This window comes from Blennius ocellaris, assembly GCF_963422515.1.
Source record: "Blennius ocellaris genome assembly, chromosome: 16".
Taxonomy (NCBI): Eukaryota; Metazoa; Chordata; class Actinopteri; order Blenniiformes; family Blenniidae; genus Blennius; species Blennius ocellaris.
Window position 1 is genome coordinate 993,369 of NC_137665.1, and position 27,634 is coordinate 1,021,002.

General features: G+C 47.0%; 2 protein-coding genes across 2 annotated transcripts in view; one reads left to right on the forward strand and one right to left on the reverse strand.

Annotated features, from left to right (window-relative positions):
- Positions 1 to 16,125, reverse strand: part of LOC308141635 (myosin-binding protein C, fast-type-like) — a gene marked incomplete at its 3' end in the record, with an annotated part of 72,298 nt that extends 56,173 nt beyond the window's left edge. The window contains exon 1 of the mRNA XM_080511842.1: positions 15,993 to 16,125. Within this exon, the coding sequence (XP_080367968.1) occupies positions 15,993 to 16,014 (22 nt within the window). The 5' untranslated portion in view covers positions 16,015 to 16,125. The remainder of the gene's footprint in view (positions 1 to 15,992) is intronic.
- A 7,853-nt stretch (positions 16,126 to 23,978) lies between these two features.
- Positions 23,979 to 27,634, forward strand: part of emc10 (ER membrane protein complex subunit 10) — a gene marked incomplete at its 3' end in the record, with an annotated part of 20,704 nt that continues 17,048 nt past the window's right edge. The window contains exons 1-5 of the mRNA XM_080511843.1: positions 23,979 to 24,117; positions 24,267 to 24,333; positions 25,669 to 25,781; positions 25,872 to 25,985; positions 26,534 to 26,718. Coding sequence (XP_080367969.1) covers positions 24,025 to 24,117; positions 24,267 to 24,333; positions 25,669 to 25,781; positions 25,872 to 25,985; positions 26,534 to 26,718 — 572 coding nt within the window. The 5' untranslated portion in view covers positions 23,979 to 24,024. The remainder of the gene's footprint in view (positions 24,118 to 24,266; positions 24,334 to 25,668; positions 25,782 to 25,871; positions 25,986 to 26,533; positions 26,719 to 27,634) is intronic.

Below are 27,634 nucleotides of genomic sequence, written 5' to 3' on the forward strand. Positions count from 1 at the left end.
GCTCTATAATCTGGATTAGAGGAGGAAGATGCTCTATAATCTGGGGGCCAGTGAGTTTACTGAAATGATAACTGCATCCCAGCGCTGGCTAATGCTAACGCTAATGGTTGGCTGCTGCTCGTGAGGAATTACAGCAGCACAGAAACAGAAAGCAGCTACTTCTACATAGTGAGGAAAACATAAACAATCGACGCTCAGGAACGTCGATTTCATGACAGTGATTGTTTGCGAGCTGGTTTTAGCGATTCTGGCGTGACTCGGTGAAAAGATGAAAATCTGCGCAGCGTCAGCAGCAGAGACGCGCCGGCCGGCAGGTTGTGCTCCTCCTCCTCCTCCTCCTCCTCCTCCAGCCTCTCCTCCGCTCTCCCTCCATCTGTCTCCCTCCTTCTCCCTTCCCGCTTTGCTTTTGAAGGGTAACCTCAGTGGAATGTGCTTCGTTAATCTCTCTTGACATTTCCCCCGTCTTCCTTTCGTTGCGCGAGTCTCGCGCTCGTCCGGGCCGTTAAGCCCGAGGACTTGGGGGCCGAGCCAAACATTGGAATCTTGAAATCTTTCTCTCTCATCACTGAACAAAGCCAAACCTCGGATTCCCCACGTGGACTTTTCTCCGACGCTGGCCGGCTGTCCCTTTAAACACGGAGGGGAAACGTCCAGCGCCGCCGCCGCCGCCGAGGAAAAGCACGTCCTGGTTTTTTTTTGTTGCTTCTGCTGCAGCTCGGTGTCGCAGAGCTGCAGGAGACGTCGAGTCACTTAAAGTCCCAGTGAAATGAAGGTTCCACCTCCAGAACTCTCTGGTGTCTCTTCTAGAACGTTTTCCTGCTAACTGGCTGAAGGTCAAATGTTAAAACGCGACAATCTGAGAGAAACTAGCCGATAAACGGCGCTATTTCCTCTGCTGGGCGGAGCTTCTGACAATAACAGAGTGACATCACGAGTTGTGCACACGCCCAAGTTGTGTTTACATTATGGAGGATCAGAGTTTTGACCACGAAGAGGCTGAATTGAACCAGATTTCATCATCGTGGTCATTTCAAACTCAGTGATTGATGAAGAAGACCCAGAAGGTGGTTCTGCCATCGGTGACCCCGTCTGGAACATGTTTGAGGAAGCAGAAGACGCTTCGTCCTCCATTCGTCCTCGTCTCCTCGCCTCAGCAGCCGCCACTTTTCACCTTTGAGGCTTTGAGGCTCCGGACTTTTGGCAGAACGACCGGCTTCCTGGATCCAACACGTCCAAGAGCGAGAAGACTGTGGAATCACCGGAGATGAGTCCAGGTGTGACTTGATGGTCTACTAGCCGCCCGAGCTAGCGGCTCCTGCTAGCCGCTAGCCGCCCGAGCTAGCGGCTCCCGCCGCCCGTGCTCCTTTCCTCCTCTCTGGTCTCTTCCAGGCTCAATCTTTCATCAAGGCTCATAAAACGCCGACTATAACTTCAAAACACTGTAAAAACTTAGATCTTTAAGAGGAAACAAGCCGATATAAACACAACAGATCGAGATCTACACAACTCGTGATGTCACACATAGGCTCCGCCCACGAAGAAGGATTCCCCCGACTTCCTCGGCTGGAGATTCTAAATTCAAATAACTTTGTTATGCGACAACAGTGGAGGGGCAGAGTCGGAGGAACCTTACAAGTAGAACCACAACTATCGTTTTTTGCAAAGTAGCGTGTTACATTTCACTGGGACTTTAAGCGCGTCTACAACCGTCAGCTATGGCACCAGCAGACGTGTTAACTAGAGACCCCCCCCCGGGGGCCCCACGCCAATCTGCCGTCGCGTAATTTCCCGCCGCTCGCGGCGCGCTATTGCAGGGTCGGTGGGCGATCCTGCGGCGTGAGGCCACCGGGTCGTGTTACGCGGCGGCGGCGGCGGCTATAGCTTACTTTCTGGAGTCGGAGGCAAAATGTCTTGAAATAAACCTGAAAAGTCCAGAGCCAAGTCGCCCCGCGGGAATCGTCCCCGCGACATATATGGACCGAACCTTGTGCCAGGCACTAAACTTAACGTTTCCAGAAGACGCCAAACGCCCGGCTGTCGGCACGTGGCGACTGAAGAGAAGCCCGGAGGGACCGGGTAGGAAATAAGAAAGAAAGAAATGTTAACATCTGTGCGTCGCCAAATATTACATAACATCCCACACCCAAGGCATCTCATATATATATATATATATATATATATATATATTACATATATACATACAGCACGTCGTCGTTCTTCTGAATAACAGTGCTCTTTCTCTTGCCCCCGTTTCCCACCAGCAGCATGTATTTACTTTATTTTCTTCCTTTCTCCTGAAAAAGTCGAGTTTTGGTTTTGGACTTTGTTTCCCAAACTTATATTTTTCTATCGTTTCGACCAGATTCTGATTTATTTACTGAAACGCTCCTCCATATTTCATCCAATCACTCCGTGGCAAATCCGACAAGCAGCCTCAGACTTTCATCACATTATTCTTCGGTAAACGTGGACGAACGCACATAAAAACCTTCTTTTAAAGACCCCATGTTTGCGCATGGAGGAGCCGCACAGCAGAAGATGGATGGATGTTTGCACATGGAGTCATTCGTAGTCGATCAGCCACAAACGTGCACATTAACATAAAGAACAATCGATTTACATGCAATTTAGCACTTTTGGGGTTTTTTTAGCGAATCAGGATCAAACAGTCTAACCCATGATGTCACATTTTAAAAGATATCTGGCAGTTTGACCCAAAAGAACGTCGCCTCACATTTTCACCAAACGTAATTAAATGGTGATGAAAACCCAGGTTGAGCTGCAGCAGCCGGATCGCCGCCACGTTCACCGGCTAGAACTCCAATCCGCTCCCATTTCTACGCGTATTTGGACGCTATTGAACAGGGAATCCCTGAATGCCTAAAGAGCACCTTAATCCCACTTTTATACAGCAACTCACTCCGTTCTGACTCCGTGATCGCATGCCGCCGCTCCGCCGCCATTTAAAACCGCGGGACGGCGTGACTGAGAGTGTTTTTTGTGTTGAAATACGCAACACAAATACATAAATACATATATATATATATATAATAATATAAATGCAGAAAATTGGCGGGGGAGTATGAAAAGGGAGATTAATATTCAAACGGGCTATTTATAAGGAAACGTGGAGAATCGGTGGCGTCGCCGGCTCCTGGCAGGCGTCCAGTCCGGGGGCGGAGCGCGACTGATGGAGCTTCAGCGTTTCTACGTCGGAGGACGGAGAGCCGCGCTGTCGGGCACAATCGGGGTACGCTTAAGCTCCCCGCCCTCCCCCCCCCATCGCCCCCACCGCCCCTCCCCCACCGCCCCATCGTTTGCCAAGTTAATTTGACAGCGCCGCCGACCCGAGCGCGGCGGCGTGTAGGAGGAGAAGGTAAATGAGTAAATCCAGAGGGGCAATTAAGAGTTGCCTCACACGCAGATGGTGACGGAGCCCAGAGACATCAAAGGGGAGAGATTCCAGTAATTCCAGCGATCGTCAGTGACGGAAATAATAAGCACAAGCCGCAGCGCCGTGAAATCGATTTCTTCCTTTTTTTTCCCCCCTTTTTTTTTTTTGACACAGTTTTAAATTGGGTCACCTTAAATGTTTTAACGCGTGCATTCGTGATCATCATGCTGATCTGTTTCTTCACTGGCAATGTGTTGAGCATTCGCTGAGTGCGAATGCACCAAAAAACTTGTGTTGCAAAAAAAAAAAAAACGTCAGTTCTCATGGTGACTGAGGTTCTCCTGTAAATAAGACCTCCAGGATGGAGGTTCTCCTGTAAATAAGACCTCCAGGACGGAGGTTCTCCTGTAAATAAGACCTCCAGGACGGAGGTTCTCCTGTAAATAAGACCTCCAGGACGTCGTCCTGTAGATAAGACCTCCAGGATGGAGGTTCTCCTGTAAATAAGACCTCCAGGACGGAGGTTCTCCTGTAAATAAGACCTCCAGGACGGAGGTTCTCCTGTAAATAAGACCTCCAGGACGTCGTCCTGTAGATAAGACCTCCAGGATGGAGGTTCTCCTGTAAATAAGACCTCCAGGACGGAGGTTCTCCTGTAAATAAGACCTCCAGGACGTCGTCCTGTAAATAAGACCTCCAGGATGGAGGTTCTCCTGTAAATAAGACCTCCAGGACGGAGGTTCTCCTGTAAATAAGACCTCCAGGACGTCGTCCTGTAAATAAGACCTCCAGGATGGAGGTTCTCCTGTAAATAAGACCTCCAGGACGGAGGTTCTCCTGTAAATAAGACCTCCAGGATGGAGGTTCTCCTGTAAATAAGACCTCCAGGACGGAGGTTCTCCTGTAAATAAGACCTCCAGGACGTCGTCCTGTAAATAAGACCTCCAGGATGGAGGTTCTCCTGTAAATAAGACCTCCAGGACGGAGGTTCTCCTGTAAATAAGACCTCCAGGACGTCGTCCTGTAAATAAGACCTCCAGGATGGAGGTTCTCCTGTAAATAAGACCTCCAGGACGGAGGTTCTCCTGTAAATAAGACCTCCAGGATGGAGGTTCTCCTGTAAATAAGACCTCCAGGACGGAGGTTCTCCTGTAAATAAGACCTCCAGGACGTCGTCCTGTAAATAAGACCTCCAGGATGGAGGTTCTCCTGTAAATAAGACCTCCAGGACGGAGGTTCTCCTGTAAATAAGACCTCCAGGACGGAGGTTCTCCTGTAAATAAGACCTCCAGGATGGAGGTTCTCCTGTAAATAAGACCTCCAGGACATCGTCCTGTAAATAAGGCCTCCAGGACGGAGGTTCTCCAGGACGGAGGTTCTCCAGGACGGAGGTTCTCCAGGACGGAGGTTCTCCCGCACGGCGAAGAGGAACTCGCAGTTTAAAGTCCAGTGATGCGACCGGGGAAATAAAGACGAGGTCTTTTGCAAACGTGGACGACCTACTTTTTGTTTTGGGCCGCTGAGCTCCGGCAAGCAGGAAAAAAAAGAATATTTTGAATATTTTAAAGGATTTTCTTTCTCCCACGTGAACCTCAGCAGACGTTGTGAAAGGTACTTTGTGTGCATGATTTATAAACTAATGTTGTAACGTTCACCTCCAGAGCCGTATTTCTATGTGACAGGTAGACCGACAAACGTTTTATTCCGGTAAAGTCGCGGTTCAAGAGCAGTTTGCAGGTTCTGCAACATGCATAGGTGGGAAACCACTGTTACTATTTCCTGGAACTCCTTGGATCCATTCTGAAAGCACACGTCCAGGGACATTATCCCAGGAGGCTGTGAGGCAATAGCAGCATTAGAAGAAGACGCTTGTCTTTGTTTCCTCTTTTGGTTTTCACATCGCCACGACAACAACTCCCAAGGATACACAACGGACACTCGTGGTGTGATGAACTTTTTCTTTATTTATTTATTTGTACTCGTATTTTTTATACATTTTTTTAAGCTTTTTTACCTGAAATCTTGGATATGAAATCTAATCACTAGGTTTTTTTGTTTGCTTTTTCTTTTTATATTTCTTGTATTCTTGTATTATTTGTTATTATTATTATTATTTTATTCATTTTACCTTTTGTCTTTGCTTTTTACTACTCTTTCTATCTTCTTTCCTAGCTACTTCATAACACATATGACTGTATGTGTGTGTGTGTAATTATTATTATTATTTATTTTTTTTTTTCTTCATTATTTTTTATTTTTATTTTTGTTAACTATTTAATTATAATTTTTGTAACCTTTCATGTTGTGTGTGTATGTGTAAATACCTCTTATTATTTTTTTTTCTTTTTTATTGTAGTGTGTAATGTGTGTGTGTAATTATTCCTTCTTTTTTTTTCTTTTTTTTCTTCCTATTATTGTTGGGGGGGGGGGGGCTGTGGGGGGGGAAAAAAATAAAAAACAAGCAAGAGTAACTACCCTTGTTTTCTGTCACCTGTGTGTACAATCAATATGCTTGACAAATAAACATGTTAAAAAAAAAAAAAGAGGAAGACGCTTGTCTTTGTCCTGCTCATGGGTCAAACACTTGGTGGCAGTTCAGGCGTCGGGTTTCAAAAACGCTAACAGTTAATTTCACTAAAGTCCTTCCAGGTGGAAGAGCAAAGTGAGCGGCTGTCCAGCAATAAGCTGAGCGTCCACAGGAACCGTCATGCATTAGCAGCCTTAATCAGCATTCGCTCCCCAGTTTGCTGTTGGTTCTTCTCGATGCCAGAACTTCTAATTCAACCGCTGTCGACTAGCGAGAATCTTCGCGCAGCTAAACAGTGTGATTGGAGTTATCGAGGTGAAAAAGCCTCGGCGCAACTCCGAACGGCCGTTCCCAGTGTCGGGCAGGACGAGTCGTTTTGACTTCTGCAGGGGAGACGAACGCCGTCGCAGCAGGTCGTGACATCACGCAGCCCTTTAACTACGTCACGTTACTGCCGTGCGCCACACGAGATTTTAAAATCGTGAACTGAACGTGTCACACGTCAGTCGTTACGAACCAAAACCAATCAGCTGCAGTCTGCATAGCGTCCGCTCATCGGGGGATTTGTGGTTTTATGGACGTCCGGGTGCCGCCGCCGCCGCCTCCCGGGCGTCCCTCCGATAGTAAACAGAGCCGGCGGCCGAAACGACTCATCGGAAGACGTCACCGCGCACAGATAGCCGGCGGCTTTACGACGAACCCTTCACAATCGGCTCTCTGATCGGGGAGTTCAGCCTCCACGTCGCCGCGCCGTCAGCCTTGTTTTTACACAACCCGTCAGTGATTGATGTGCCGTTATGTCATCGCAGAAGTGATGAAATGATACTCGCTGCCTGTTCTCTCCCTCTCTCTCTCTCTCTCTCTCTCCCTCTCTTCTTTTCCTTGCTTCATTTCATCTGGATCCCGGGCAAGGCGAGTGCCGGAGCCCTACAGAGTCTTTAGCACCCAGAGAAAGGTCACTAATAATGTTCAAGCTCCGGAGGTTCGCCGACACGCCCGCCATCTGGCGCGCCGTCGCGGTCGCGCATTAAGCCTGTTGTGTTGACGGACCGGAGGGATTCGACTCGCCGGGCGAGCGGAGGGAAGGTGGAGCGGAGGGAAGGTGGAGCGGAGGGAAGGTGGAGCGGAGGGACGGCTGTATATAACACAGGGTCACGGCGACGATGGGAAGAATTACGACTTGTTTGGATTCCACCGCGCGCCTTGCCCCCCCCCCCGCCACGCTTCCTCCGCCGCCGCCGCCTCCGCCGCACGCGAGGGTTGGAGATTTACGGCGGGATAAAGCTAAAGATTTTTGGGGGTAATGGCGTCTAAGCTTTCCCTGACAATCGGAATGAATTGTCATCGTGTGAATGAAGCGATCCGGCTAATTCGAGGAATCCGCCGTAAACAAAGACGGAATTAAGCGGCGCAGTAAAGCCGTCATCCACGCCGGCGTTTCCATTCATTGTGCCTGCGTGTCCCCGCGGCACAGCCGAGGCCTTGCCTCGCGCGGCGCCCCCGTCGGGCCGGGACCGGGAATGTCCCGATGAGCAACATCTCGTCGCGGAGCAGTTGCTTCACCGTTGCATCTGTCCAGGACCGTCAAGCCGCCATGCAGGAACCTGATGACGGCCTGGTATGAGGTAATGCTACACTGGACCGGTTGTAGGGCGGCGTGCAGGGTCTTCCCAAGGGAGGGGGGGGTGTGTGTGTGTGTGTGTGTGTGTGAGACATGGAATTAGCCTTCCTCCACGCCGATGCCTAGCGAGGGTGAGTCGAGGTTTAACCTTCCACTCAAACAACTGCGACTCTGCGAAAAACAAGAAGACGGATGAACAGAAGCTCCGGAGTCCAGTTTCACAAAGAGCCGCGGGATTGTCCTGTCGGTTCGAGACGCTTTTCACCGCTTTCAACTGGTTCGTCGGGGATTCTTCGAGTTTGGACACAAAAATATCTGCAACACCTCGGCTGTTTTGTTTTTTTGTTTGTTTGTTTTTTACTCAACTCAACTTTATTAATAAAGCGCTTTAAGCAGCCGTAGCTGAGACAAAGTGCTGTACGTTGAAATACAAATATAAGAGGCAAGATAAAAACATTCAAACAATAAAAACAATCAACCTGCAGCACTAAAATCTGCCACGATGACATTTTATTGAAACACAAATATGAACACCACCACAGCGCGTCCTGCTGCTCCACAGCAGATCTGAGGCTTGTTAGTACGGAACAGCTCAAAGCGGCTGATAAGATCAAAAACGACGCTTTAGCACCCGTTTTCACTCCTTTTTTAGAAGTCGTTGACGCTGACCCCCCCGGGTCACTAATTGCTACCGTAGAAGCACAAGACTTTTGCGAAGATATTTATAAGTGGGCACAGCCAAGCTTATTTTTCATCTCACATTAGTCTAATGTAAGTGGGCCTAAAAATAAAGGCTGAGTAATCAAGCTGGAGGAGTCCAGGACAACACAGGCCCAAAGAAAGGGAACACCGGGGGGAGTGGAGGATCAGATACTCGCGTTGGAGGACTTGTAGCTTCTGCTCCTCGTCGTTGGACCTTCTCCTCCTCGACCCCTGTGACCTGAGCTCCATCTGACAAAGACCCGAGAGGAAGTTGGGCCGGAGAGAGACGCTATCGGGTTTTCCTGCAGAATCGCGGCGGTTGAGCTGAACCGGATCGGACGGCCTCGGGGGACGGCAGAGTGATGTCGCGGCTGGCGCTCGCACCGCATACTTTAAGATGTTCCCGCTTGGAGCCCCGTCGGGTCGGGGGGGGCCGGGGGGGGGGGGCTGGGGGGGGGGGGGGGGGTTTGAGTAAAGGTTGCCCCGTGACCCTGAATTAGATCAAGCTGCACAGAACCCATCCAGGGACCTTTAAAGTATTAGTACTTCTGCAACTTTACCCCTAATACTATTTTATAGCTCCTAACATGCCCTTATTACATTTATGACGTGTTTTTTTGTTAACTTTTTCTAAAGCAGTGTTTCTCAACCTCTGGTGTTTCCTCCAGGTCGTCAGCTGAGTCGTGGGAAATTATCACATTTCACATTTTGTTCTAAAAAACCTTTGCTCTCACAGTGTGTTGCAGAGTAATCATGTATAAATACTCTTCGCCACTAGAGGGCAGCACAGAACTTTGCCGGTGAAATGTAAAGTGACAGACGTCAGTGTGGTTCATCTCCACCTCCTGCTACCATCTTGTATCAAAGTACTGTGTCAGTGACAGTGATGGAGAAGTTTTTGAAAACCAGGATCTCAGCTCTTCATCCATCAGGTCCAGGTTTCACACTGAGGGAGGCACTATTAAAAAAAGTCCTTGTTTCTGGATTTACTGGATTCCTGTTGATCAAACTTTGATGAGAAAGACTTTATATTGTTAATAGAGGCTACAGAGTTTAACTTTTTAACATTTTCAGGTGGTGGTGTGCCTCCAGATGTTTCCAAAGAACAAAAGTGTGTCTCGGCTCAAAAAAGGTTGAAACACACTGTTCTAAAGTATATGGCATTAAATAAATACTTAAATGAGACCTTGAGGCCACATTTGACACTCCCGTCCAATGTCCTGGGTTTGACACCAACAGTCTGCAGACCGAGAGCCGATTTCAAGGCTAATTTAAGCTTTATCTATTAATATAACCTACTTTTGAGGTAAATAACAAATATTTAAATTAGAGTCATACAACTAGTCCTTTTCATTGAATTTTCATTGAATTTTCATTGAATTTGTGTGAAATCGTTCACACAAATCCCACAATTGTTTTTTTTTGTGACTATTTCACCTGTTTTACCAACATGAGTCTTCAAATAGCAGCGATATTATGTGAACGTATCAACGCATGCGTGGGCGGACATGCATCCGGAGGAAACTCACGAAAATGGTTGAGGTCCCGACAAGCGTGGCCTCGTAGCTCCCTGAAGTCGAAGTTCAGTAGTAGTACTGAAGAAAGTGATTTGAGCGTTTGAGCTGCGTAGTTTAAACAGACTTCTTGTTAAGCGTGAGTCAGAACCTGGAGACTTTTGGCCTCACGGACCAAAGTGTTCAAAAATCGCCAAAACAAAAGGCAAATCCACCGTATGGACGAGCTCCGAGGACGTGTGGCCGCGTTGTTGTGTTTTCCTCTGTTTTTACACAAAGACTGCGTCAAACTTTTCTTTTTTTTTTTTAAGAGTTGTATTTCCTGTGGCTCCGAGCACCGTCCCGGTGTTAATGAACACCCTAAACCAGGGGTGTCCAACATGCGGCCCGGGGGCCAGAACCGGCCCGCCGGACCATCTAATCCGGCCGCCGGGTGATTTATGAAGTATAAATATGAAAACTGACAGAGGCTGATCTAAAAACACTCGATCGGCAAAAATGACATTCAAAACCAGTCAGAATTTGACTCCCGACATTAATGCGTCTGTGGAGGTCACATAACACAACCCCTTTCACAATAAAACAATGAGTCCAACTTATGTGAAATGACACTTTAGACACGTAAACTCAAAACAATTTCCAGATGATGACAAATTGTTTTAATCCCGAATATGAGATCCAGATAAGGTGACTGAGGGTTTTTTTTTTTCAAATATAATAATATCTGATTTCCTTTAATATGTATATTTCAGAATAGACTGGTAAATTCTTACAGTTACAAAAGGATCAAAAGAAGGAAAGACTTTGACATTTGTCCATATCTGCAGTTTAATATGTTAAGTTTGACTTGTTGGGCCTCCAGAGGTCAGATCAGGGTGGACGTGGCCCCTCAACTAAAATGAGTTTGACCCCCCCTGACCTAAACAGAACGGAGGTTTGCCGTTTTCCACTTGGAAAAATGGAAAATGGTGTAAATGGGGCCTCAGATTTATTCACAAATAACTGAGTGAAGTTCCAGTACGAGTCGGCTCTACCAATTGGCCCCGTCCTGACAGGAGAGGGAGGGGGGGGGGGGGGTGGGGGGGGAGGGGGGGGTTGTTTGGGTAGAGATGTTTGCCCCTGGCAATACCCCTGGTAATTAACAATTGTGTTGTTATTCCTGTGCGCTCAGCGATGGAGCGGCGCCAGTGGAACCGCCACCCTGGAACCCTGCAACTCCGCTGCACAAGGTCGAGGTATTGTGTGAGCGGCTCGTTGCAGGGAAGAAACAGAGCCGTCCACAGCGACAACAGGAAGGATCATAGAGGAATGGTGCAGAGCATGCTACGTATAGCCAACGTTTGTATTGTGCAATTTCTTCTCATGAGATATTTCATGGCAGACATCCTCTCTGGAGAATTGGCTCTGGGAAACGCCCTATGGGGGGCGCAGGGTATCACAGGGGAGGCCCTATGGGGGGGGGGGGGGGCGCAGGGTATCACAGGGGAGACCCTATGGGGGGGGGGGGCGCAGGGTATCACAGGGGAGGCCCTATGGGGGGGCGCAGGGTATCACAGGGGAGGTCCTATGGGGGGGCGCAGGGTGTCACAGGGGAGGCCCTATGGGGGGGCGCAGGGTATCACAGGGGAGGTCCTATGGGGGGGCGCAGGGTGTCACAGGGGAGGCCCTATGGGGGGGCGCAGGGTGTCACAGGGGAGGTCCTATGGGGGGGGCGCAGGGTGTCACAGGGAAGGCCCTATGGGGGGGGCGCAGGGTATCACAGGGGAGGTCCTATGGGGGGGCGCAGGGTATCACAGGGGAGGTCCTATGGGGGGGCGCAGGGTATCACAGGGGAGGCCCTATGGGGGGGCGCAGGGTGTCACAGGGGAGGCCCTATGGGGGGGGCACAGGGTGTCACAGGGGAGACCCTATGGGGGGGGGGGGGCGCAGGGTATCACAGGGGAGGCCCTATGGGGGGGCGCAGGGTATCACAGGGGAGGCCCTATGGGGGGCGCAGGGTGTCACAGGGGAGGCCCTATGGGGGGGGCGCAGGGTGTCACAGGGGAGGTCCTATGGGGGGGGGGGCGCAGGGTGTCACAGGGGAGGCCCTATGGGGGGGCGCAGGGTGTCACAGGGGAGGTCCTATGGGGGGGCGCAGGGTGTCACAGGGAAGGCCCTATGTGGGGGCGCAGGGTATCACAGGGGAGGTCCTATGGGGGGGGGGGGGCGCAGGGTGTCACAGGGGAGGCCCTATGGGGGGGCGCAGGGTGTCACAGGGGAGGCCCCGAGGCGTCACTGGTGCTTAGCTTGTGAAATGTGCACATGTGGAGAATCATCAAATGAAGACTTTTGCAAGAAACTGCAGCAGACGTGACAAACTTCCTGCTGATTTTACACTGGAGGCTCGTGTTTCAGTGGCTTCAGTGGGGTTTTTTTTTTTTTAGGGAAGGAGTCCATCCATCCATCCATCCATCCATCCATCCATCCATCCATCCATCCATCCAGCCCATCCATCCATCCATCCATCCATCCATCCATCCAGCCCATCCATCCATCCATCCATCCATCCATCCATCCATCCAGCCCATCCATCCATCCATCCAGCCATCCATCCATCCATCCATCCATCCATCCATCCATCCATCCATCCAGCCATCCATCCATCCATCCATCCATCCATCCATCCAGCCATCCATCCCATCCAATCCCAGCTCGGTGAGGCCGGGGGGAGGATACGCCCTGGACGGGTCTCCATCGATCACGTGGGAGACAAGAGAGTCTACAGGTACAAATATCCTGCAAACCACTGTTTATTCTAATGTTTCAACAAACCTGCTCTACTTTACGGAGAAAATGTACAGAGACACTGTCTTATGTCGTACGATTTGGTCTCTTGTCTCTTTCAAGTCTTTGTAAAGTACTCATTAAGCACGTTTTACCACTCCGGTGGTCTCAACATGTTTCCGTCAGGGATGGACCGATACCACTTTATTAAAGGACGAGTACAAGCATGAGTACTAGCAGATACGAGTACTTATTAAATGCGAGTCTAAGTTATACTTCAAACGGTACGTGTTGACGTGAACTATGTCGGTACGGCCTTGAAGGCTCCAAGTTCCACTACTATGTCTACAGTATGCACAGGGCAGCGTGTACTCTGCTGGTTCAGATGTCGCTGCTGATTGAGTTACTAATGTTGTCAGAACTATCTTTAGCCTCCTCTTTATACTTTGGGCAAAACTTCATTTAAAGGGTGTCTTACTTTTGTCCGATTCTCTCTGGTGTACCTGCTGGGGACACACGGCGTCACCGTATCGCGGCGCGTTCACGAGTACGAGTACTCCAAGCAGTCACACCACCCGATACTGGTCAATCGGCGCAACCCCTAGTTTGGGTGATCAGTCACATCCACACATTCACACCCACAGCCACTCACACATTCACACGCTGACGGTGAAGTGCTGAAACGCCACCAGGAGCCCCCCCGGAGCTCGGTGTCGGGACTCTTTGACCCGTAGACGGGGTACGACGGGGAAATCAAACCCACTTCAGAGGTGGAAAGTGGCAGAAAGCCACGAAATGCAGTTCAGAAGTTTCGCGAAAGTCTTTGAACTACCCGTCAAACTCAGTCTTTCACTGAGGGTCTCATGGAAGGGTTGGATCGGGGGGGTAAAAGAGGAATACGCTCCGTTAAAGCAAAGGTCTTACAAAGACTGAAGTGTGTATTTGTTAGTCTGCGTGTGTCTTCTTCCTATGTGGGTCAACAAGGATATTATAGGGCGCCTACCCCCCCCCTACCCCCCCAACCCAGCGGCGTCTCACACCCTGTGGATCCACAAGGCCGTCACCCTCACACTTGAGAACTATTCTTGTGGCTGTTTATTGAGATGCGTGCTCCGTGCAGATCGCCAAGGCTTCAAGAGCCCCCCCTCTACCCCCCTACCCTACCCTACCCTCCAGGGTGCGGCACAAGACATCCCGGGGGGGTTCACATGAGCCGCGACCAGCTGATCGACAGTGGCAGAGGGGGGGGGGGTGAGGACGTGTGACGAGGTTCAGCACGGGGGCAAGGATCTGGGTCTGGGTGGAAACACTTGAACAAGAGGAGCCTCGGAGGAGGCGGCGGCGTGGTGTGGGGAACATAATACGTGTGATGTCAGGACACTGGACTGGCGTGGCATCGGCGAGGTATAACGAAATGTAGGGATGGAATTACTGCACGACGGGAGAATAAAAAAAGGGAGAGGGTGTAAGCTCCTCGGGAGGGGAGAGGCGTCGGTCGCTGCGTCTCTAAAAGCAGACTTTTGAGGACACTTTGACTTTGAACGAAGCTCCGCGAGCAAAAAGAGAGCGAGAGAGAGATCGCTGAGGGTTATTTTGCTAAGCAGCCATGTTGGAAACCAGGAGTTGTGAAAACTCCCGAGTTCCTCAACGCCGAATGCGGAACGTCAGGCGGGCGAAGACACGGGGGGGTGGGATGAGGGAGGTAATCAGGGTCAAACAGATTTGGAGTCTGAGGTGCAGAGATACGAGGCGAGGCACACCTGACTTCAGCCGGCAGATCATCCCGCTCATCTTATAACGTGTTACCTCCTCCTTTCACCCCCCCCCCTCCTCCTCCTCCACCCCTCCCTCCACCCACCACCCACCCACATGCATTCATTCATTCCCGCCGAGGATTTACGGCACTTTGAGCTCGCCGTCCGCGGAGCCGCTGGAGCGTTGCGACCCTCAGGACGCCTTACGACGCGTCGCATGTGGCGGTGTCGTGGCGTCGGTCGGTTAATGTTCGTGGACTGAATGACTGAATTAAACCGCCGCCGTCGCTTAACGCAGTTTATGGTGCAGAGGAGGAAAAGGGAAGGGCCTATTAGTGGTGGCGAGGCAAGGCAACGTTTATATATATGTATGCAGGACTGTCAATCTAAACTCCTTTTCACAATGTAATATAGATTGTGGGTAAACAGTAATACACCTTCTCTGTTTCTCACAATATTATACGTAGGACATTTTAACATTGATGAATGAACCGTCCCCGGAGGGATTAATAAAGAACTTTCTATTCTGTTGTTTTATTGATTGCATAAATACAATTTGTGAAAATATGGATTTGGGGTGAAATTAATTGCATTTTTTTTTTTTTTTTTAATAAACAGTTTTCCTCAAATATATTCACATTTTAGATACAAAAGCTCTCCCAGATAAAATATGTTGATCTTTGAGACTAAAATGTTTGAACAAAACTAATTCCCATGATTTTTCTAACTGTCTTTCTTTGATGTTTTTACAGGTTTTTCGTAAAAAAGTTGTTGTTTTTTCGCAAAATCTGGTTCACAATTTACTTTCTTTCCTTTACAATATACCACAAGCAGAAAAATGGTTTGTGTCTTCATATATTAACACTGCATGTATGTTTTTACCACTCATGTCAGGACGTCCCAGTAAATGAAACATTCCTTTGATGTTCTTTGTGTCTGAACAAAGGAACGATCAGGTGCAGCAGGATGAAGTTTGACCTCCGTCAAACATCACTGCCACCGATCCTCTCCTCCATGACCTCCGCCTGCCTCGGAGGATTTTCCCCCTCACACTCTGACTTTTCCTTATAAGACCTCGTGAGATCCATTTCTCACTATTTGGCTCGTTCTCGTTTTGATTCCCAGCTTTTTTTAATCGAATCAAACAAACTCAGCGATCGATAAAAACAAATATAATACGACGTAAAGACACTGTATTTGTCGTTATAGTTGCTATTTCTACCATTTGTGATGAAAAACAAACCATCTGTGCTCATAAAAGACAGATATTTTCTCGATTGCCGTGAAAAAGGGAAATCAAAGCGCTAGAAGTAGGATAAAGTCTTTATAAGAGCTTTAATTTAACCAATGACACAATCATTTGTATGCCAACTGAAGAATTGGCTGTTATTTGAAAGAAGAATTAGATATGCAGGATCTAAACACGACAGGAATGTTTTATTACAAGCAGGGAAACCTTAAGAAACAAAAAGGGAAAACCTACTAATGATCTTAAAGAAGCCGATCTGTGATGCAACGACGCCGCAACTCTTCCAACAATCAAGTGGTTTTTGTTGGGAAAGAGTTAAAAGATCTGGTTTTAAAACTTAGTTTTTCTCCCCCTCTTGTAAATCAGGAGCTGTCATTGTTACACTGCTGCTCACTTTTTCTTTTTTTTCCTCATTTTAATTAGTCGGTCAGTGAGTTTCCTCTGTTAATCCCAGGAGGGACGGCTTACCTGGCTTCTCGGGCTCAGGCATGTCTGTGTCTGTTTATAGGGATTCCTCGGAAAGCGTCTTCCTCCCTGCTTGTCAGTCGCTCTGCTTTGCATTTACTCCTTCATCCCTTTTTATGCCCTCAACCACCACCCCCCCTAACCCCCCCCCCCAACAAGTGGAACAAGGCAGGAGGCGAGGGACAGAATGACTGTCACTTGAAACCCCTGCAGGGCTTTGAAGAGGAGAAGGAAGACACCATGAGGGGGGTAAAAGTGGTTCAGAGCCATAAAGGAGAGGCAGTCTGGCCCTCGGGGGGGGGGGGGGGGGGGGGGGCTGCCAGCTGATTAACTCACTACGCCCCTGGTGGCTCCACGTTAAACTGCACCCACGCTAAGCAGCTCCTGACAATCTGACTGTCGTATGGAAGTCAAACTGTGCCGTCAGATTCTGAATTCGAATTTCTAACTCTGAATTTTTTTTGCCATCGAAATCAGACCTTGAATTTTAAAAAGCTGTCGAATTTCAAGTACGTGGTTTTTTTTTTTGCTTCAGATTTTTTTTTCAACATCTAAAAATATTCAGTGTGTAAAAATTCAATGTGTGTAAAAATTCAGCTGTAAAAAAAAATTCTGCCACAAAAACAAATTCAGCTGCAAAACATCTGAATTTGTTTTTGCCATAACAAGCTCTGGTCACGTGACCAACAAAGCTTCCCTTGATTGGATGTTGGGTGAACGAGACAGGTATTGATTGCATCGTCCTGATGACAGAGATTCTGGCTGTTTTGCAACTGAATTTTTTTTGCGGTTGAATTTTTTTTTGCAGCTGAATTTTTTTTTGCAGCTGAATTTTTTTTGGCAGCTGAATTTTTTTTTGGCAGCTGAATTTGTTTTTGCGGAAGATTTTTTTTGCAGCTGATATTTTTTTGCAGCTGAATTTTTTTTGCAGCTGATATTTTTTTGCAGCTGAATTTTTTTGCGGTAGAATTTTTTTTTGCAGCTGAATTTTTTTTTGCAGCTGAATTTTTTTTGGCAGCTGAATTTTTTTTGCAGCTGAATTTGTTTTTGCGGTTGAATTTTTTTTTGCAGCTGAATTTGTTTTTGCGGAAGATTTTTTTTGCAGCTGAATTTGTTTTTGCGGAAGATTTTTTTTGCAGCTGATATTTTTTTGCAGCTGAATTTTTTTTGCAGCTGATATTTTTTTGCAGCTGAATTTTTTTGAGGCTGAATTGTTTTTGCAGCTGAATTTTTTTGAGGCTGAATTGTTTTTGCAGCTGAATTTTTACACACGATCAAAATCAGAAGCAAAAAAAGATCGAAAGTCTGATTTCAATGGTAAAAAAACATTCAGTTAGAAATTCAGAATCTGACAGCACAGTTTTACTTCCATACAGTCAGATCACAGCAAAAGTAATGAATAAATCAGATTTTCCATGATAATCAAGAGAGAGCAGATGGTATAAAATGGTGATTTCCAAAGGGGGGCGCCAAAGATTCATCTTTGGGGGTGGTGGGGGGGGGGGTGGGGGGGGGGGTCAAGAGAAATCAATGAGCAGCAGCAGCCTTGCAGTTCTCGCCACTCTGACAAACCCATTCGTCGTGTCGTGGCCGTCGCTGTCAGCAGAGTGTTTTATGGCCGTCGGGGTCGAGGCCTTCAAGGTCGCCGACATTAGAGGGAGGTCGCGACCTGCGGGGCTCCTGCAGCCCGTCAGCGGCCTGACAGCAGGCACGCGCATGTTTACGCTTGGCGTGTCCCGCATGCTTCACATAAACATGTTGACGCTTTCACTGCAAACGTAAAGTCAAACACCTAAATCATGAGCCGCGGTTCTAAACCAGAGTTTCTCAACCTCTGGTGTTTCCTCCAGTTGTTCATAGAGGCTGCAGAGTTTCACATTTTAACATTTCCGGGTGGTGGTGGGACTCCAGAGTTTTCCAAAGACAAAAGTGTGTCTCGGCTCAAAAAGGTAGAAAAACACTGATCTAAACGACTCAACTTTCCATTATTCGTCGGTTTGGCGTCGCCCCGTTCTGGATTCTGCGCCCGTCGCCAGTGTCGCTGCAACCTTGGCCACAATACACATTCTTGGAGACTTTGAGAGTTTAAGAGGAAACTTAAGTCACAAAGGGAAGTTGACGAACAGCTGCTTAAGTGCAACTTGAGATTCGGACGTTGAAGGAAAACAAAATCCCCCCGGGGAAGATTCCGGAGAGCCGTTTGGAACGGGGACATAAAAGGTCCTTGAGTCTGCTGGGGAAGTGTTTTTTAACCTTTTTGAGCCGAGGAACAGTTTTTTGTTTGTAAAACTCTGGAGGCCCACCACCTCCACCTGAACATGTTAAAATGTTAAACTCTGTAGCCTCTATTAACAATATAAAGTCTTTCTCATCAAAGACATCAAAGTCATTGTCATCTAAGACATCAAAGTCTTTCTCATCAAAGTTTTATCAACAGGAATCCAGTAAATCCAGAAAGCAAGGACTTTTTTTAATAGTGACTCCCTCAGTGTGAAACCTGGACCTGATGGATGAAGAGCTGAGATCCTGGTTTTCAAAAACTTCTCCATCACTGTCACTGACACAGTACTTTGATACAAGATGGTAGCAGGAGGTGGAGATGAACCACACTGACGTCTGTCACTTTACATTTCACCGGCAAAGTTCTGTGCTGCCCTCTAGTGGTGAAGAGTATTTATACATGATTACTCTGCAACACACTGTCGCTGTGAGAGCAAAGGTTGTTTTAGAACAAAATGTAAAATGTGATAATTTCCCCCGGCTCAGCTGACGATCTGGAGGAAACACCAGAGGTGGAGAAACACGGCGCTAGGCCTCCATCAGAACTTCACATTCACCCGCCTTGGTTGAGGCCGAGGCGTCTTTACGAAACTTTGAGTCTTTGCAGCTCCTGGGCTGGGGTTTCAACACGACGGGGCTCGAGGAGGCGGCGGAGGTTCAGGTATCGAGGATTTAGAGTGGCTGCAGGAGAGCAACTACAGGATCCGTCACAGAGGACTGCAGTTATTTAACGCTCGCATTAGTGGAGCCTGGCTGAGGAGCTCGATAAGCCAGCCGAGGCCGACCTCCCCCCCCCCCCCCCCGACCCCCCCCCCGTTCGTCTCACGCTAGCTTGAGGAGTTAAATATACATAAGAAAACATGTAGCCTAAAAAAATATATGCTAATTGTTTTGTTTTTTTTGTTTGTTCATTGGACAAACTGGAGATTTAATTGATTAAGAAAAAGAAATACAAGAATGCAGCAAAGCGTCCATCAACACACAACTGGGAAAGCTCCTTTAAAAAAACTAAATCATAATAATTTCACATTTAATCAACAAGCAAATGTTGACCAAGTCTTGAATTTTCTGATGTACTTTCTAATTTCCATCTTCAAATCTTTTTTTGCATATCGAAGAATTGTGGTAACTTTTTTCTTTCTTTTTTTAATGAGCAGCGTTTATTGAAGCGCTCACAGATTAAATTACTCTTTTTGTTCATCGCAGCTCGGAAACCCGAGTTGACAGTAAGAAGAGGTCCGACGGCGACGACCTGAGAGGAACTCGTAGCAGGAAAACACCTTTTCTACTCGTTATTCTGCTTTTTCTTCAGCTGCCGGGGTTTTCAGGTCGACCGTCTCATTACCAGCATCACATTCTTATTTCATATTACTTCACTTCATTTTATGTTTTTTGCTGCATTCTATTTTCTCTCATTTTGGTCATATTGATCAATTTAAAAAAAAACACTGATAGAATTCAGTTTTTGTTTTTAGTTTGGGTCATATTTTCAAATATTAAATTAATAATTGTTATGAATTCTTGTAGTCATTTTTTTTTTAGTTTTCAGTTTGTTCTTTATTGTTTAATCTGAGTGATAAAAAAAACAGGCAAACTATTTTGTTGACAACTTTTTTCAAGGATGAATGGATGGATGAATGAATGAATGGATGGATGAAAAAATGAATGGATGATTTAATTAATGGATGGGTGGATGGATGAATTAATGATTGAATGAATGAATGAATGAATGAATGGATGGATGGATTCTGATGTAATTCTTAGTGTTCCAGTCAACGTGATAAACTTTAATTATAAAATTCCATAAGTTGCGTAACGTTGCAGTTTGTTAAACTGAACCGTCGTCATATGAAAACAACGGTTCCAGTTAGAAGTTTAGATTTAAAGTTGAAACCAACTTAAATCTACTAAACTTTGTCAGACGACTTTTACATGCAAACTTCTACTAAGAATTTCTGTCGTCGTGGTATTTTATTTTTCTTCTTCCTGTGATATTTACATAAATCATGGAGACGAAGGAGGATGAAGTCTGACACTTCCTGAAGAGATTTTAAAGAGTCCCGTTATAACGATAATAAAAAGTAAGAGGTTAAACCGGGTCATGTGTCAATAAGCAGGTCGGACTTGTTCGCCTTCTGAACATCGGAGGATTAAACACCAGGATCCAAAACTGGTTTCCAAGTGATTCGATGCTTGAAGAGTTTCAAGTTTGAGATGACGGATGTCTTTCAGTCGCGCCACGCCGGCTTTATTGCACGTCAGCAGAACTCCTCAGCCGGGAATAAGCATGGAGAAATAAATCACATCAATCACATTTGGCAGAAACCTGAAGCTCATTTCTGTTCCTCTCTGGTTTGATTCCGATTTGTTTTTTTATTTTTAAAGTTACCCCCGAGCCGTCAAGTCTCAGTTATGCCCTGTAACCGACCTTTGGCCGCCTCGGCCACAGTTAAATTAGCAGCCGGAGTCGAGGTTTGGACGCCGGCGAGAGAACGAGCCATGAATTCTGACGGGGATGTGCCACATTTCATGGCCTGCGGTCGCCGGACCTGTTGGGCTGAAGACACGCCACGAACACACCAAGGACAAGACTGACCCCGGCAACCGTGAAGTCTGTCCTTTTGTACTTCCTCTCACCCGCCATGAAGTGGAAAACACCACTTTGTAGAAAACGATAGTTGGGCTACGACTTATAAAGGTTCTCCGACTGTTGTTGCATAACAAAGTTATTTCAATTTTGAATCTCCAGCCAAGAAAATCGGGCGAATCCTTCTTTGTGGGCGGAGCCTATGTGTGACATCACGAGTTGTGCAGATCTCCATCTGTTGTGTTTATATCGGCTTGTTTCCTCTTAAATATCCACGTTTTTACAGTGTTTTGAAGTTCTAGTCGGCGTTTTATGAGCCTTGATGAAAGATTGAGCCTGGAAGAGACCAGAGAGGAGGAAAGGAGCACGGGCGGCGGGAGCCGCTAGCTCGCGCCGCTAGCCGCTAGCTCGGGCAGCTAGTAGACGATCAAGTAACACCTGGACTCTTCGGTGATTCCACAGTCTTCTAGCTCTTGGACGTGTTGGATCCAGGAAGCCGGTCGTTCTTCCAAAAGTCAGGAGCCTCAAAGCCTCAAAGGTGAAAACTGGCGGCTGCTGAGGCGAGGAGACGAGGACGAATGGAGGACGAAGCGTCTTCTGCTTCCTCAAACATGTTCCAGACGGGGTCACCGATGGCAGAACCACCTTCTGTGTCTTCTTCATCAATCACTGGGTTTGAAATGACCACGATGATGAAATCTGGTTCAATTCAGCCTCTTCGTGGTCAAAACTCTGATCCTCCATAATGTAAACACAACTTGGGCGTGTGCACAACTCGTGATGTCACTCTGTTATTGTCAGAAGCTCCGCCCAGCAGAGGAAATAGCGCATATCTCCACTGCCCCACAGGGACGGACAGACGTTCACACCTTCAGGCAGTTTAGGGCTCGTTTCCACGGTAACGGTGTTATGCCGACTTCTGCTGCTGAAATTAGTCCCCCGGAAGTTAACGATGCCCGCCTGTGCATTTAGTTAGTTCTAATGTTTCCGCATATATATATATATATATACATATATATATATATATATATATATGTAAAAGACAAGAATGGATGAAAATAAAAGTGCACTCAAACGCAAACAGAGTCAACATTAAACCTGACGTGAAGAGAAGTGGATGAAAGACATCAAATGTAAAGATTTAACAAAAAAATTTTTAAAAAAAAGATACAAACAAATGACAAAAATGATACTTGGAAACCAGATGAACCCATTTAAAACCTCCAAAAACATTATTATGAAAAAGAAAATTTGAAACATATTAAAAAAAAAAATATTCCATCATTATTATATTATTCCATTATTCCACTGATTGATAACAGGACATCACACATTTTTTTCATTTTTACATATTCTATTTTTTGTGCTCTTGTTTAGATATTTACATATTTTAATTCTTTAATTTTATCATTTCTGCACCTTTTTACCTTGAGCTGTTGTAAGTTTGTGTTCCCCCCCCGGGGAGGAATAAAGTTCTATTCTATTCTATTCTACAATAAGAGTTGAAGATGACCAAAAGAACACACTTAAATTCAAATTGCAATCTACTTTTAGCACAACATATGAGTGCAAGTCAACTAAAAAAAGCCGCAGCGCCTCCAATAGAAACCAGGACCAAATAAGTTAAAACAGTGTAGTTTTATACAAGTACTATGATCAATATTCAGACAATCTGTCTCCTCACATGCACTTTTATCATCTGGACTTGTATTAATGAAGAAGGTTATTTGGAGAAATTACAGGACCGACACGAGCGGAACCCCGTCGGCCTCCGTTTGCTTATAGATTTACACGCTCCTCTCCTGGGCGACGTACAAATGTGGCGACATTAAACAATACGGGCAACGTTTTAACGACGGTCAAATAAAAGGTTTTAAATAACCCCTACAACTCCTCTCCTCGGGTTTTACGGCCTCGGCTAACCACTCGGTGCCCACGCTATCCACACTGATAAAAATACGAAATTCTAGCGGGGGGTGGGGGGGGGGGGTTGTGTGGGGTGGGGGGGGGGGGGTTAAATCCGCTCGTAAAAAGCCCTTTCAGATGTGAGCGGCTGTCCATTCCGGCCTGATGTAAGCACATGTCTGTCACACAATAAAAACACTCATCCGGGCGAGTGCCGCTGCAGAAATCCTCCTTTAATAGCACGAGCAGGTAAATACAACTTCAGGGAGACGTGGGGAAACAAACTGCTGACTCCACCTCATCACAGGCCATAAATATCCATCGTTCAGCTGAGAGAGAGACAGAAACGGCACTTTCAAAGGGTGTTTTTTTGGGGGGGAGGGTGGAGGCTGACGGAGGCTTCTCTGGTGTGTTAGCAGCCTCTGCTGGGCCTCCGTGTGCGACTGCAGGCAGGACGGTGCTTATTGGAACCGAAATCAAATGTGATGCGTGAATATATAGAAAATATAAAGTTATGCGGCATCGTTTAAGACCAGAGTTCACTGCAACATCTAAAACATAGATAGACCTCACAATACAGCAGCTTTTATTATTTGTGTTTTTGTTTTAATTCATAAAAAATTATGGTGCTAGATTTTTAACCTTTTACACCAAATAAGAATATCTCATGTATTTATTATAATAGCTGCCGGTCTACGCACAAAGCATCTGTATTCAAGGTTCAAGGTTCAAGGTGTTTTATTTGTCATTTCAACAGTAAAAGCCAGGTTTCACAGTGTAATGAAATTCTTGCTTTGCCGTCTACCCTGGTGCCGACATACATAAATAAATAAGTATATACACAAGAAAATAGAATAAAATAAAATATACAATTAAATTAAATAACAGAGCAGTGCAAAACAGTGCACAATTAACGTAAGCTCGAGTTTACTAATCTTTTCCACCTTTGCAGAAAGTCAGTGGATTTTTATTTCAATGAATAATTCTATTAAAAAAATTACGTTGTTTTGCTAATAGGTTTTCTGTTGTGTTTTTTTGCATCATATATTTATGTTTTAGAAATGCATCGACTCAAGATTCTGACGTCCAAACAATATTCACATTTATTTGATCCGTTAAACGGGTTGTTCTCATGTTGTTTAATTAAAAAAAAAACAAAAAAAAAACTGCAAGCTTCATTTGAGTGTTTTGTTCTGGAAAGCCCAGTAACCGGAAAAGCCAGTGTGGTGTTTCCGGTTAGCTTGACGCTGTCATTCTGTGAAAATGGCTCGTCTTCTTCCTATCAAAATCACCCTTCTTTCCACAGTTTTCACGTTTCTATGTACGGATCATGTCTGTTGTAACCACGGCAGGAGGGTGAGTGTCACCACTCGGGTGTTTTATCCACTCCTTTTCCCCGCAGATACCGAGTCACGGAGCGTGTTAGCCGGTTAGCATCCAGCCCCGTGCTAACGCTAGCAGCGAGGCTAACTGCTAATTTACGCTTTATTTTGTTTTGTTTCCAGGTCGGCGATTCGCTGGAAACCGAATTCGGCGGTTTCTCTGTTCCTCTCGAACACTCCTTCGAAGTCGGTGAGTTGGTTTTATTGGTAGTTTGGTCGGTTTAGCTCGGAGCTAACGCAGTGCTAGCCGACGACCCGCACCAGTGTTGTGCTCATTGATGGACGAGCCTCCAAATATATAAAAAATAACTTTTCAAGCTTTAATAACAGTATTTAGTTTTTTGTATTTAACTACATTTTAAGCCCAGGTTTAGGGGCTGACTTGTGATTGTTTTAAATTGAATTCAGGATACATGTAGAAAGACAATAACTGAATAAATGTAAATAAAACAGAGAAAATAAAGAAAAAGATGGAAAATCTTACCTGTAATTCCTGTTCAGGGTCCCAGCAGACTGGAGGGGGGGGGGGGGGGGGTGGGGGGGGGCATCTGACAGATCTCCTGTCCTTCACAGGACAAACACACATTCACACCAATTAACTCCACATGTGTGTTTTTGGACTGTGGGAGGAAACAGAAGAAACACGCACGCACGCACGCACGCACGCACGCACGCACGCACGCACGCACACACACACACACACACACACACACACACACACACACACACACACACACACACACACACACACACACACACACACACCCGGACGTGCTCGGCACTGTTAATATATTATAATGTATGATATTGGAGTAAAAGCGACGAGGAAATTACCTAAATAAAGAAATGTAACGTTATGTGACTGCATATGAGGCTAAAAGGCGAAATAGAATATCATTTAGTTTGTTTCTCTGTCGACTGTTTGATCAGTTTGTAAGACGCTTAACTACGTGGCACATTAATGAAAATTAGATCTTGTGTTTGCGTCTCTGTTCCAGAAGTGTCGCTTCTCGTGTCGTCGTGATATTTAATTGAATATTACTTTTCTTTTAATAACTTATTGTTACCTATCTACACTGTGTGTATATCAATCCTGGCAATTTACTCTTTTTTTTTTTTTTTTAGAGGATTTTTCTTTTTTACTGGATTGTTTTCTTTTTTTATTTGTACATATTCTATTTTTTGTGCTCTTTTTGCTCTTGTTTAGATTTTTACATATTTTAATTCCTTAACTTTATAAGTTCTGCACCTTTTTTACCTTGAGCTGTTGTAAGATTGTGTTTCCCCCCCCCCCGGGGAGGAGTAAAGCTCTACTCTTAACGGTTTTTAGAATCCATAGAAAATAATAAACAAACACGACTGTTTTTATTATAGTCAAGTGTTTTTAAGGTAGAAAGTAGATTTTGCTTTATGATATGAATCGTAAAGTCGTCTCTTAACTTCTTAGGCCAAAGTTTGTGCAGGATTTGATCTTTTAAAAACATAAACGTGAACGTCGACATCCTCTCTGCCCTGCTTCTCTCAGACGACGTGGCGAAGTTCGCCCAGCGGGGGGCGCTGCTGCTGAAGGCCGGCCGGGAGCCCAGCGTCTCCGTCACCCAGGGCCAGCTGTCGGAGGAGGACCGGGCCAGGCTGAAGGTGCAGACACGCGTCGGGTCAGGCCACGAGGCGTCGGGCTCCGTCTGTGGTTTGTAACCAAGGGGGGGGGTTGTTGGTGCGATTCCGCAGGAGGTGGCGGCGGCGGACGGCCTGTACAGGATCCGGGTCCCGCGAGTCTTCCTGCAGGCGGAGCGGCAGGCGGAGCGGCAGCTGGACGGGCACCTGACGGCGTTCGTCAGAGCTGTGAGTGCTTCATTTATCCCCCGGCGCCTCCAGGACATCAAGATTCATCTAAAAAGGAAAACGGGAGAATAAATGGTTAATAATTTAAAAATTGAGCTCATTAAAGTGCATTTAGAATACGGAAAAGTTAGAACTGATTTGTGTTTGTACACGTGTTTTTCTCCAGGCCGAATAGAATTAGGTAAAAAGAAAAATATAATAACAGAAAGTGACTGAAAAACAGTTAGAAAAGAGCCGGAGAGTTAAAGAAGTCGCAGTAATTATTGTGTTATTACACCGTAAATAGATCATTATTGACAATAGTTGTTTGAACAATCCCAAAATAAAAAGTAAATGAGTCTCGGTTGTTAAATAAGTTCAAGCTTTAATCAGGTTTAAGCACAAAGTGCAAAAGAGCAACTCCTGATTTGATCAATGGATTATTTTTGGCTCCGCCCCTTTTTCTCCTGCAGCTTCCAGCGGTCTTTTAATGTGAAGTGTCTTTAAAAACTCTTCTTCCTCTTCCTCTTCCTCCTCCTCCTCCTCCTCCTCCTCTTCCTCCTCCTCAGTGCGCCATGGTGGAGTCTCACCTGAGTGATGTCATCACGCTGCACACCGACGTGTCGGGTCACCTGATCGCCGTCTCCATAGTGACGCTGCCTGGCGCCTGCCGCGGCGCCGAGGTGGAGGACGAGGTGGATCTGGAGGCTTTCAACACCACGCTGAGCCTCGTGGCCCCCGCCACCGCGCCGGGGTCAGCCGCCCTACCACCTCCTCCTGCTCCTCCTCTAAACCTCCTTCTCCCCCTCCTCCTCTCTAAACCCCCCCTCCTGCTGCTCCTCCTCCTCTCCTCCTCCTCCTCCTCCTCTAAACCTCCTTCTCCGGCTCCTCCTCCTCCTCTCGAAACCTCCCCCCCTCCTCCTCTCTAAACCCCCCTCCTTCTCCTCCTCCTCCTCTCTAAACCCCCCCCCCCCCTCCTGCTGCACCTCCTCCTCTCCTCCCCCTCCTCCTCTCTAAACCCCCCCTCCTGCTGCACCTCCTCCTCTCCTCCCCCTCCTCCTCTCTAAACCCCCCTCCTGCTGCACCTCCTCCTCTCTCCCCTCCTCCTCTCTAAACCCCCCCTCCTGCTGCTCTCCTCCTCTCCTCCTCCTCCTCCTCTCTAAACCCCCCTCCTTCTCCTCCTCCTCCTCTCGAAACCTCCCCTCTTTCTCCTCCTCCTCCTCTCTAACCCCCCACCTTCTCCTCCTCCTCCTCTCTAAACCCCCCTCCTGCTGCTCCTCCTCCTCTCCTCCCCCTCCTCCTCTCTAAACCCCCCCTCCTGCTGCTCCTCCTCCTCTCCTCCCCCTCCTCCTCTCTAAACCCCCCCTCCTGCTGCTCCTCCTCCTCTCCTCCTCCTCCTCCTCTCTAAACCCCCCTCCTTCTCCTCCTCCTCCTCTCGAAACCTCCCCTCTTTCTCCTCCTCCTCTCTCTAACCCCCCCACCTCCACCTCCTCCTCTCTAACCCCCCTCCTCCTCCTGCTCCTCCTCTCTAACCCCCCTCCCTCCTCCTGCTCCTCCTCTCTAACCCCCCCACCTCCACCTCCTCCTCCTCCTCTCTAACCCCCCCACCCTCCTCCTCCTCCTCTCTAACCCCCTCCTCCTCCTCCTCCTCCTCTCTAACCCCCCCCACC